We start from the raw sequence: 13,187 nt of genomic DNA, 5'->3' as shown, positions 1-13,187 counted from the left end.
AAACGATATTCGTTGCGATTACGAGACTGTGTCTCAAGAGACACGGTTGTGTTTGACATTAAATCACGTATAATAAGTCTATTCTATTCTAACCTATAAATTCGGCGCGCCGGCTGATAGCAACTGTTTTATATTTTTATAATCCATAACGAAAGGGTTACATGTCCATCTTTGTAATTAAATAACAATATTTTGTAAATCACTTACTTGAGATAAACGATTCTGGACTAATAAAGAGTAATCTCAGTTTTCAGATGACACTTTTTTCCACTTTTCTATCGACTCTGATCAACGGTCGAGCATCGACTGCACTTTCCGAGTGATCCCGACCTGTAGATCGAAGTCAACCGAAGATAGAGTCATGTGTTTACGCAGGTCAGTGCTCTACGAAGTCCCAACTTTCCCTATTATTGATCAGCTGATCATCTGATCTGTGCAATATTACATAATGCGCGCACATGTATGCATGCATACACTCGTAAATGGTGCGCTCGTGCTGGATTTTTGGAACGTTATAACTCGGCGAAATATTGACGTAGCGACATGCAACAAAAATAAATCTTCTGTGCTTTGCGTCTCGCAGATGTTTGATATATGCTCTCATCATGACATGTACGTATACTTATGTAAATAAAATATAAAACGGTAGACTATAAAATGTAGAAAGGTCTACTGCACTTAATTATTTGTAAATACGAAGAAGAGGTAAAAAGTAACCTTAATATGGCAATAAAAAGGGAAATGTTAAGGTTATATTAAGGTAACCTTTAAATATTAAGGTTACTTTTTGGCTTTCCCTTGTGATATTTATGCTTAATTTGCCGAAGTTAAATTCAGTGACCCAAGAGTTTTTTTTAGATAATAACATTAATATGTAGATATCTGAATATTTCTGTGTTTTGCTATGCAGCCAATAAATGCTAAATTTATTTTTACATTAAATAAAAATGTTAGATAGTAAATTGATTATTTCCACGTAAGATAAAGTGAGATAAATTACGTAGTGGTGTGAAATGAAGATATCAAGAAATTCCACACGTAAGATCAATGTATCGCGCGAGTATATATATATAATGAATAAGATATAAGTAAAGTTTTTAACTACTCTCTCATTTACGCCGACGTCTCCAGATAGTAGTTTAATAATCGAAAATTTATTATTAATAAAATAACTTATCTTTTTACACGTTCGGTAGTACTTTTCGATTTCATTCGCTGATTACTTATTTCTAGTTATCGTATTATTCCAAAATCGTAAATTTGTTGCTTTCTACAATATCATCTTTCTTCTTGCTTATAAGAATTTGTTTGAATGTTTTTAAAATCTTGCTTTATGTGCAAACAATAACATGAATTTAATAGCTTGCTTGTATAATGAAGTTCTTCCACAAAGAAGACATAACTACTTAATCTCAATTGCGTGTTTACAACAGTTCGTCAATCTATTCTTTGAGAAATCGAGTCATTTTCGATAAATATGTGTCAGACGCAGAAAAATCTAAAACAGTAACGACAGTAAAAATGGAAAAAAGTATTCGAAAGAATTTTACACATTAGTTTTAAAAAAATTTTGGTTGCAGAAAATGCTAATCATGTGACGCATTTTACGTGAACAATAATTATGTGCACAGTATATACAATACAAAGAATGTAATTTACAAACTAAAAAATTGTGTATCTTAAAAATGATTAATTTGCGATTCTATTTATATAGATTTTATTTATTTAATTTAAAGATTTTTATTTAAGATTTTTTTGTGACTTCTATTAGCGGGTTGAATTTTATATTAATTTTGTAAACCGCGGTTTTACACATTTTAAATGCAATTAATATTAAAAATTCTTCTGCGTCGTGATTACCACATAATGCTTAACAATGCCTATTAACAAAGCTGATTAATTGATTAATGTAATAGGGATAGGAAATAGCCTGGATATTAGATCCCTATTATTTTTCGAAGGGAAAAGGGAGAAGAGAGTGATTGGTTCGAGAGAATGATAATCAAGTTTGATTATATAATAGAATTCTGCTACAATTGTACAATTGATATAATTGTATAACAGATAAAGTGTTTATGTCAATTGTACTCTTCGTTATGCAAGAATAAGTTCTCCAACAATAATCTTTTCTGTCGTTACGCGAATGCAAGCATGTCGTCCTTTGGCGTAATCAATTGCGCGAAAGTAGTCCTTGTGAGGAATGCGAGAGATAAACAATTACAATATGTACACAACGAGACATTACAACATTATGTATCATAATTAATTATATTTGATAATAAATTTTGTTTGCAATATATTTAAAAAAATTTTTATTTAATGACAAATCTTATCTCATCACTCACGATTGTATTAACAATATTTTTGCACTTGGCATCGCACAATTGCGTATTTATCTTCTCCTTTGATCTAGATACAACATTAGAGAAAATCAAAAAATAATGAAATGTATTTGTTTATTTCCAAATTAATTGAAAATGTTTATTTACTTTTTTACTTTTCTTCACTATATATATAATTATAGGTATTTTGTTAAATGACTATCTATATCAGATTACTTCAATTAACTTCAATCAAATAACTATCTTCTTACTTTAAGTCAGATAACAAGATTGGTAGCGGTGGTAGACCAGCATCCCATATCATGTTACTTGCCGCGTGTTAATTCCGCGTGAATGCTATAGAAAAAAATCGTCACGCGTCATCACGTTCTCATCCACGTGCACTGTATTTATACAGTGAAATACGTCCTTATCCAAATAGGATTAAAATCTCTGTTCCGATTTTCGTATGCATAATAGATTCTGGGCACAGAAATAGGAAAAATTAAAATCGGAATTCTCATTAATAAATACTTATATATAATATATCACTATTAATAGAATATCTCGGAATATTTGTTTGACCTCCCGAATTCGGCGAAAAGCTGCTCTGGATCACTAAATACTTTTTGAAAAATAATGATTATATAGAAAGACGAGTTATTGTGTAAATTTTTGTAATATTTGTGTTTTTTATAATGACTTTTTGACAAATTTTTAGTTCAAACAAAAGACATTTTTTTGTTTGCTAATTCTTAAATTCTTCATCAATTTTTCTCAAGCGAATGTTTAATCGTTACAAGAACCATTATCTGACATAGCGTTTATCAGAGCTAACTTCTTTCGAATAATCCCCTCAGTTCACAAGCGATACAAGTGTTTTCGGCTAGTGACTGAATAATCGTAGCGCTATGTGCACCTATTGATTCTCCAAAATGCAGTCTCTCGTGGGTGCAACCACCCCTTGTCATCGATCGGTGGGGTTCAATGACCGCGGTGTAACTAGTTTCCAAGATCTGTACTGCAAGAGCGGAGAGTAAAAAAAAGAAAAAGAGAATGAGCAGTAGGCATGAGGAGTGGAGAGAGCGCAACATCCCAATACCAGTACCAAATTAACATCATATTTCTGGATATCGGTTACGGGATCGCCGCAATTGGATTGGGTATCTGATCGCCGCAATTGTTATTCTTGCGGTGTATAATCAGAATTCTGTAATATTAAATCGAGCGCGATTGTATGTGATGTATAATTATAGCATATGATCGATAGCACTGTCATAAGTGAATTAATCGATTATTTATGAAATTTATGAAATGAAACGGCGCAAAAAGAATTCTTATCTTTATAAGTATACATATAATATTGATAATCAGAAATTTCATGAAAATATTAAGGAAAAAAGAGATCTTCCTAAAAATTAGAAAATATTGATTTAGAAAAATTATGCATTCTGAACAAATGTATTGATAATGAAGGTTTTTGGCAGCCAAAAAATTAAAAAAAATCTGAAATTATTTCACTAAAATGTACACATTAATTTAATCATATATTTATTTTTTTTTATTTTAACGAAAAGATAGTTTTAATTTTTAATTACTTTGATAATATTTTATCTTATTCGCATTATTATTATATATTGTTGTCTCATTTGCATCCGATCGGCGAATAATTCATAGAATTTTCAGGACCAGCTTCTTGGAAATAAACAAGTCCGCAATTCTGTTATAGCACAGCTCAAATAGCGATCTTACAATCGGCAAACATATATTTTTTCTATTGTGTACAGCTTCTTATGTTTTTTTTTTTTTAACATTGATCTGTTTGATATCTTCTTTCAAGAGGGTATAGGTATCCCTCACGTGGATGCTGAGGCATGCGCCGGCGTTCCCGCGTTCACCTGCGAGGGTATAAAAGATCGCGCGACGAGCGCATCTGGCTCAGTTGCGAGCCTCGTAAGCAAGGTATTATCGTCCTACCCAAGCAAGAAGGGTGCGATCTACAAGCAATCGATCGATCATTTTAATTATCGTCTCAGGAATCATCGATCAATTGATCGAACGAGAGATTAATACAGCCGATACAGTGTGCAAAGTTCGTGGAAACACCGCTGGTAACAAGTGTTTTTGCGTGGAAATCCGTCACTCGAGCGAGGATACAGGCACATCGTGAAATCGTATACGAATTCTGCCTTATCCTTTTCCTGGATTGTTTCCGAATTTCTTCACGTGGAAAGTAAGTGAAACTTTTCGAGTGAAACAAGTCATTGGATGTCCAACGACATGGAAGACTCCGCGCGGCTGACCGATCTAAGCGATCACCGTCAGCATCATCATCATCGCGCTCGCACACACGACAACGATGACGAATGTAGCACTGACAGCGGATGCAGTAGCGGCGGCAGCAACAGCAGCACCGGAAGCGGTCTCTCGCGTCGCAACAGCGGCGAACGCCTGTGCCGATCCGGTTGTGCACCGAGGATGCTGGAGCAGCGGTTGCGTGGACGATCGACGCGGTCGCAGGAGCGACTCGACGGCAGCAGATCGTCCGAGCGTACCTGGAGTCCGCCCGAAGACGCGAGGAGTCGCGGCGGCGTTTCACCCTCGTCGTATTCCTCGAGTCCGTCAGAAGCGCACAGCAGCAACGACAGCGACTTCTTGAAGAGGCCGTCGTCCACCGCGGAGACGCTGCGACGGGCGTTTCAGAGCCTGAAGCTCGCTTCGTCCAAGTGGGAAGGCGGCAGCAAGGACAGCAAGAAGCACGCGAAGAAGAGTCCCAAGAGGATCCTGCGTAGCCCGGTGCCGTACGTGTACGTACGCGGACCGTCCGGTCTGCCAACGCAGAGGGTTCCGCGGAACTCTGCCCTTCAGCATCAAATGATACATCCCTACTCTTGCCAGGATCTAATTGGGCTGTATCGATAGATACTGGCTCGAAGAGCAGCGTAAATTTTCGTTCGCCAGGACCAAGACACTCCCTGCCAGGGAGAAAAGTTACGTTAAGAATAATAGGATAAGGATAGATCTCAATCTCGATCGTCGTACCGGCGTTAAAATATCCTCGTTTCGACGGTTTTTACGAAATTCGCGTGCGAATCGCGGGATCGTTATATCTTCCGAAATACTATTTTATGGATTTCCTCCTCCGCTTTCTCACTCGCCGTTCATTCAGCTACACAATTACGCGATTCCTGCCGGAGCCTACTCGGTCGGATTCTCCTTCCTCAAAGTAGTATGAGTCAGGTATAACGCCGGATCGACACGCGAACTCGTTCAAACGCGGTCGACCGATGAGAAAGGAGAAAATAATGAATTCAAAAGGCGATAATTAGATTAAATATATGCAACGATCATGTTAAACATAGATGATCCTCGATACACGGAAAAAGCAGATTTTCATTAAAAATTCATTTATCTTCTATTAAAAATGGTAGCTCGAACACCAGTGCGCTATCGAAGAATAGACGAACGCCCAGTTCCTTGAATTATTCTCTAAATTATTAATTAGTTCCGAATTGGAGAGAAATATCGAGCTTCCATGTATTCAGGATCATCCGTACGGCAGTTTCTAATACTTTTGCAACGTACAACCTTTTTACTCAAATCTCCTTCATATCGATCGTCGTAGAGTGTTTAGGGCTGAAATACTTCTCAATATATATGCACACCAATAATCACAATCTCGCAAAATTCATCTAGATACTTTCCTCAAGTCTGAATAAATCTTCGGCAATTAAATATACAGGATTGTGTTTAGCATGCGATATACGTACAGACTGATAGATTTAATATTACATTACTCTGTCATTTACATTAGTAAATCTACATAGGATTTTATCAATTTACATCACTATCTTTATTGTATCTTTCACTAGTAAAAGTTTACTCGAAAATTGCTCCAAGTTGAATGAATCTTTAACGCGGAGAGTTGTCACATAATAATAATAAGAATGATATCATAAAGGTATTGTATTGTTTAATACGCGAGAAAATTGCAACTGCCTTTCAGGTGCATTCTAACGGGTCTCCCGTTTCAAGGTTTAAATTAATGTTGCGGCGAGGATTGACGTAGGCACCTGAAGGTCGCGCGAACGATTGACAATTATTTCACGTTTGCACTTCTCGTCCGTTCATTCATCGTGCTGTTACGTCGTGATGTGACGGCACCACTATGCTTTTATCGGCGCTAACAATGAAAGACGCGGTTCGTTACAATCGCGCGATAGAAGTCAATTATATCGACGCATATAGATCGCAGATCTCTAACACCAAGTGGTTTCGAGTACATTTATGTGTAAACATAAAGAAAATCGAACAACAGTAAGCAACTCTTAACGAATCTCATTAAGAATAATTTATAAATATACATTTTTTTATCTTACCTTTAAATCATAGTGATATCGTTTTCCTCTTTGTTCACTCTATATCACATTCTATTCGAGTCAATTTCACTTGAAATGCATTATTCAATTAATAGCGCAATTGAGTAATTCAATAGTTAATAAATAAAAATTAACGTCTCAAAATTATTTCAGATCTAAGATAAAAAAAGTGGTTCTTAACATTTCCACGTGGTAGTTGCGGATTATACTGTACAGAAAGAACTAATCTCCCGTGTAAAAATATCGTTTACGGAGAGTTGTTATTCCGCGCAATCCATTGCGACTGTGCGAATAAGAAATCGTTCATTCATATAGTACAGTATTAAAGCGCAAGAATCGAGATTATTGTATCTACGTAGAAGATATGTACATACGTTGTAAGAATAAGAATCGCGGCGGATCTCACGTTATCCTTCGTGGAAAATTATAAGCGAAGCATATCGGTATTTCGAACTTGACTCATCATTTCGCAAATATCCATAGCTTTCAAACGTATTAACGAGCCAAGGTAACTTCGAAGCTACAATTAGAAGAAATAATATGTGTGATTTAAATTTTATATATGATTCGATATATTGCTAAATGTATTTAAAAAAAACTTTTAATTAGATTTAGAAAAGTTAAGTTTTGCATTCGGAATTTTAATTTACTTAGAAATTATTTCACTCGGATCACACGTTTGTTTTCAGCGTAATTAGATTGGAAATAATTGATTATTACAAATTTTTTTCTGAAAACTATTGTAAATTGATACCGAGAACGCGATATGAACCGAGTGGCTTGTTAATATTCATCATGATTATTTCTTTCGTTACATAAGAGCGACGGAGAACTGATTAATTAATGCCTGATTAACCTTACGCGTGGCGAGATTGGCCACTGATGTAATCGCTTTGTGCGATTATTATTATTATTATCATAAAAAATATGCGACAATTGCGCGCCGAAAAAATTCTTCGCAACTGGCAAAGACTGACTTAAAAAAATGGACAAAATAGAAAAAGATAAAAAAAAAAAATGAAAAGTCATACTTGCAAGAGTTCGCGATTGTGAGAGAAGAAAAAGGATGCGACGAATGAAATCTGTAAAGAACGTTTGTGCGATTCATCTCTAGTGCCTTGTAGATACTCCCTATACGATTAGATGTTATCAATTGGCGAAAATATGAGAGAGAGAGAGAGAGAGAAAGAAGCGTTAGGGAGAGAGAGAAAGGGACAGAACCATATCTACCACTCGGGCTGTCATTGTTACGTAAACGTATAAGTACGATGATGTAACTGCGTATAATAATCGTCTGGTGAGAATGATACGATAGAAAAAAAAAAAGGATGGATATTGATTACTCAGGATTGGATGTTTTGTATCGTTTTGTCTATGTCGACATAATTTAAGTCTGAAATAAACGTTTTCCATTCTAACAATTTTCTTCTTTTTTACACCCTTCATCGCAATACAACAATTATGGATAAAGAGAATTTTGGAGTTTATCTACTATATATTTATTTCTATTATGATATTATATGTTTTAATTAAAGCGATTTTTTTCTCTTACAAAAGTAGACTTCCGAATTGCGAATAAAATTCTTCAAACATGTTTTATTTCATTTTATATGTTTTTTATTGTTTACATGTAGAATTATATATTATTAATTATAAGTAAAACATCTCTTATCTACGTATACCATAAAGAATTATGAAAAGATATTTTAAGATTCATATGATTACGTTGTATTTTCACGGATAAGCGTATTTTCCGAATATTGCTAAAAATATCTTTACTTTGCTACTAATTGTATTATTCAATCAAACTGCTTTAGATTGAGATATTTGTTACAGGTCATTTCATCCAATTATAATGAAATTGTAATAAAAACTCACACAGAATATGATGACAGAAATATAATTCAAAGAAATATCAACATTTAGAAAAATGAAATGCCATGACTGTTAAAAATAAATCGACGAAATAATAGAGACAATAATTCAATTAATAAAGTTTACAAGAAAATGATTACAGCTACCAGGAATAAAAAAATGTTTAAACTTTTACTATTCTTTTATAATTACTTGTAGTTATGTATTTTTTATGATGTGAATTATCGTAGAAAGAAGTTCAGGAAAATATTAAAGTACGAATATTATTTCGTACGATATAGTCAGGTCGGGTCATCTTGCATCGTCTATCCTTCATTCATATCCTCGACACGCGGGTGGGGGTCACATCCTTGCTCGAAGGACACGAATGGCGTGCGTTAAACGGAAGCCTACGTAAGCGTTCGTTGGAAAATCGAGGGTTGCAGTGTTCTCTAATGGGAGATACTATTCTCTGTGGGAGGAAAGGGGGGGGGGAACAAAGAAAGAGAGAGAGAAAGAGAGAGAGAGAGAGAGAAAGAGAGAGAAAGAGAGAGAGAGAGCACGTGCAGATGCGTGCTGCGAAATCACGGTGTGCGTTTTTATCCATGGCCATGACAGAACTAGAAACTGACCCAGTTGCAGGGGCTTGCACCCATGTGTGATGTCAGGATGCGCAGCGGCAGCTCCATTCACGAGCCTTCAACAAGGCGGGCGGATCGGTAGAGTGTGGTCCGGTATCGTGAAATATCATAGTTCATTTAATGACCCGCTAAATCCTCATTCATTGCTTATTATCAGCTGCCTCTCGTTGTCATTTAAAAACAGCTCACTTATCGCTCGCCGTTCAATATCTCTTTTCAGGTCAATTAAAATCATTCTATTGTTTATCGAAATTATTTTTACCATTGATTTGAATGTTATCTCTTGCGTTTAACTTTATCTTGCCGTTGTTTCTTTCTTATCGTCGATACTTTTATTGCTTATATGTATAACTTTCGTCGTTGATACTTTGTACTGTCTTGTAGTGTCTATACGTGACTTCCTTTATTTCGCTCGACGGGTTTTATTTTACGATAATAGTATAAGCTGCTTTTATCATTTTCTCTATTATTTTATACAGAACAGTTTTCATAGAACAAGTTTGTTATTCGCAAATATTCCTGCTATCAAACGCAATCTAACATTATTGTTGTACTACGAACGGCAGAATGTTGAGCTAACTATTCAAACTATCAGATTTACTGCCTCTCATTTATTCTCCGTTGTCTATCTCATTGTTAGTTAAAAATAGCTCGCAGCGTTAAATAATTTCTATTATTAGATTAATTAAAATTATTTTGCTTATTCTACAAGTCAGTCAAAATTAAATTAAATTAAAAGTTTTGTATATTTATTGCAAAATTTAAATACATATCTATTGTATAATTTGTTCAATTTGAATGTTTAATTTATATATTTAATTTTGTATATTATTAATTCCTGTCTCTCGATATCTTTGCTATTTATATTTCTATCATTTTGCAGTGTTTATATGATTTTCTTCGCCCATTCTGATGGATTATATTTTAGGATAATATTATATATATATAAGCTACTTTCTTCATTTTTTTAAATCATGTTGCGGAAATGATATAATCGACGAGTTTATTATAGAACGGTATATTGTAGTTCGCAAATGTTAGTATGGCCAAACTCAATTTAACATTCTCATTGTACTACGCACGAGAGAATGCCAAACGTGATAATCGAATTTCAACTCCCGCGATAATTAATCTACCATGTGAATAAAAGTACGTCAAACTTCTCGAAATCCCATGCTGGTCTCCTCTCCCCATTTTCCTCCCCAGGCCTGGCCAGTACGTTTTATCAGTCTCGCAGGATTATCTCGCTTTCACCGAAAAGCCCATTGGTCATCGTGGTACGCAACGCGGTTTTCCACGGAATAGACGCAGCTTCCGACTCGGAACTGTACGTCGGATTGTCGACCCTACGTCGACCCTTCTCGCTTCCTCTCTTCCCCTACTTCTTGTGCACTGTGTCTTTGGCCCAGTTTTCCCATTGGCGTAGTGACGTCATTCACGTCATTGAGAAGGCCACTGACAACGCGTCCCAGTTCCCGCCACCGCGGCAGTTTCACCGCCACGCAGCGCGGAACTCGGTCGGAAGTTTAATCCTTCGTAGCCCTCGACTCTTTATCGCGGCCGATCCTATGGATTTCTCAACCCTTACGCCGTGCGTCAGGTAGTCATGTACCAGTATGTGACTTTTGATAGCGATTCCTGCAGAGATCACAGCGTCGGCAGCGTCTCGCGAATAAATCGAGACATAACTCTTCCTATGGTATGCGCGAAGTAGATCTTAGATTTCGAAGCTGGAACTTTGCCTTTTAGCTTCTACTTGTACGCAATATGAATAAATAATTATTAGATATCAATTTCAATAATTCGATAATTTTTTTTGGTCTCGAATTCCATCTGCAATGCGAATCGATAGCGCAGTTGTTTCGCGCATAGAAATTTATATAAAATTATATTCGTGTATTATTCACACGAAATTAATTTATTTTGCGGGCAAAAACAGGATTTTTTGTTCACAGAAATGTATGGAAAATTACTTTACATCATGTCTGCGATATAGTTGTTTTCTTTGGACAAAAATATTTTTTTTATTTAGGGAAAGAAACGAGGCGTTCGAAAGGGTTACGCTGTAACCGCCTAGCGCAAGGATGCATATGTTCCGTCTACGTCATAGTAGGGATGCCGGGGCTCAGGCGGGTCGAGTCGATGGATATCGAGTAGAATGGAGAGAGGAGAGGAGATCACAGCCGCCGCATCTCGTCGTCATCGTCCCCTATTCATCCCATCCGCGCCCAGCCAGCCAGCCAGTCGCGTCTGGCGAGAACGAACGCCGATTGAAGTCGAGGGGGTTCGTCGACCCCCCCGGGTTCCATCCGCGTTGATGACGCGATCGTTACGTCATGTCGCCATGGCGACGAGCGCTTCTCTCTCTTTCTCTGATCCACGCACACCCGGCGAAAAACTAGAACTTTGACCTGAAATTGGGTCGGCCGACGAATGACACCGGTCAACCCTACGGTACCCCCTTTTCCTCCTCCTCCCACCTGCACCACTGCACTTTTCCGTTCGCCACAGAGGGACGCATGAAGCCAACCCCCACTCCTCCCTTCTCGTTGCACTTTGTCGCATTCTGAATGCAGGTAAAAATTCTGGATGCTGCGGTCCAGATTGTAGGTGCTCATAGATAGCCGCATTGTATGTAGAAGCGTGGAAACTATATTTATTGTCACGCGTCAGTTTTCCAAACTGAAATGACGTGGTGCCTTATTTTTTAAGGGGCTATTTTAAGGGTACTTTAATGGACGTCGCACTTGTTTGATCCTTTATTAGGCATGACCGAATTTGAGATCTATTTTTGACCTCCGTCTTACGTGCGGCGAGTTAAAAGGTTGAGAGGTTAAATCTATTAAGCTGCTCTTTAAAGGAACGGTTCTCTGAATGACGTACCACCTCCGCTAGAATCCGATAGTTTATACTATAAGTGAAATGTTTAAGTAAAATGAGTGCAATGAGTAAATTATAGTGTATGTATACATATGCCAGACTGAAAAAGAGAGAAGTGGAAGCGCTTCAGGATATATCCACACAATCGGAATATAATGTGCTTTTAATATTATTAGTAATACATTACATATTATTAAATAATTTTTAGTATTAATATTATACATAATATGTGCATAAATTATTAATATTTTATGTGTCCATATTTAATGACTAAGGCATTTTTGAAATTATTTATAAATGAGTTTTGTTTCAAATAAAGCTTAGATTTTAACAAGTTTTGAAACATTTAAAATCTAAGATTTATTAAAATAAATACAACTTATATAAAACTAATATTTATTCAAACCGAGATTATTAATTTACCGGGTGCAACACAGGCATGGAATGGAGGGATCATTTAGTTTCAAAATATATTATAAAGTAAATTCGTACTAACAGGGATTCTTAGATGTTTCATCAAAATCAGCAGAATTCTCAGGCTTCTCTTTGATGTCACTGAGATAACTCCAGGATTAAAATCAGATTGACTAAAACAAATATTTATAGACAGCGCGTCAGGGTATCTATTTTCTTACAATACATCTTGAAGGGATAAAGATGACAAAGTTTTCGGCATGTGGCGAACACGTGCCGCAGACGGCACGTGGAGAATCGCAACGCTAAGAATTTTGCTAAGGGTGTTGCTTTAGGAGCAGCAAAGACTTTTCAAAGTAATCCCTTCATTATCGAGATTTCGAGTTCCGTCAAAGCTTCTTGTCGCGATATTGCTCTTTAATAAGTGACGGATCAACGAGATGTGAAGGATCACAAAAATAGCGCACATTCGACACGTGCAGCTCTTTACTGTCGATATTGACGACGCGCAAGAAACACCTCCCCGAGATATACAAGCTTATATAAACTGCCAGAATAAAATGTAACACCGATCGTGATTTCGTGCAATTAATAAAAATAATTAATTATGTATTTATTAAGTATAATTAATCAGCAAAAGTTTATTTGCGAGCAACATAAAGCTCGAAATCAGTGCCTTCAATATTTTGTTAACAATA

At 36.4% G+C, this 13,187-nt stretch overlaps 1 protein-coding gene across 1 annotated transcript; it reads left to right on the top strand.

Moving 5' to 3' along the window:
* The first annotated feature begins 3,340 nt into the window (after positions 1-3,340).
* Positions 3,341-8,121, top strand: LOC105670338 (dentin sialophosphoprotein). Its single transcript, XM_012363808.2, has one exon. It carries the CDS (start codon positions 4,590-4,592, stop codon positions 5,241-5,243), a length of 654 nt encoding a protein of 217 aa, XP_012219231.1. The 5' UTR covers positions 3,341-4,589; the 3' UTR covers positions 5,244-8,121.
* The last annotated feature ends 5,066 nt before the right edge of the window (positions 8,122-13,187 follow it).

This window comes from Linepithema humile, chromosome 3 (assembly GCF_040581485.1).
Source record: "Linepithema humile isolate Giens D197 chromosome 3, Lhum_UNIL_v1.0, whole genome shotgun sequence".
Lineage (NCBI taxonomy): Eukaryota > Metazoa > Arthropoda > Insecta > Hymenoptera > Formicidae > Linepithema > Linepithema humile.
The sequence above is the reverse complement of the archived record's forward strand: the minus strand, read 5'-3'. Positions and strand labels throughout refer to the sequence as shown.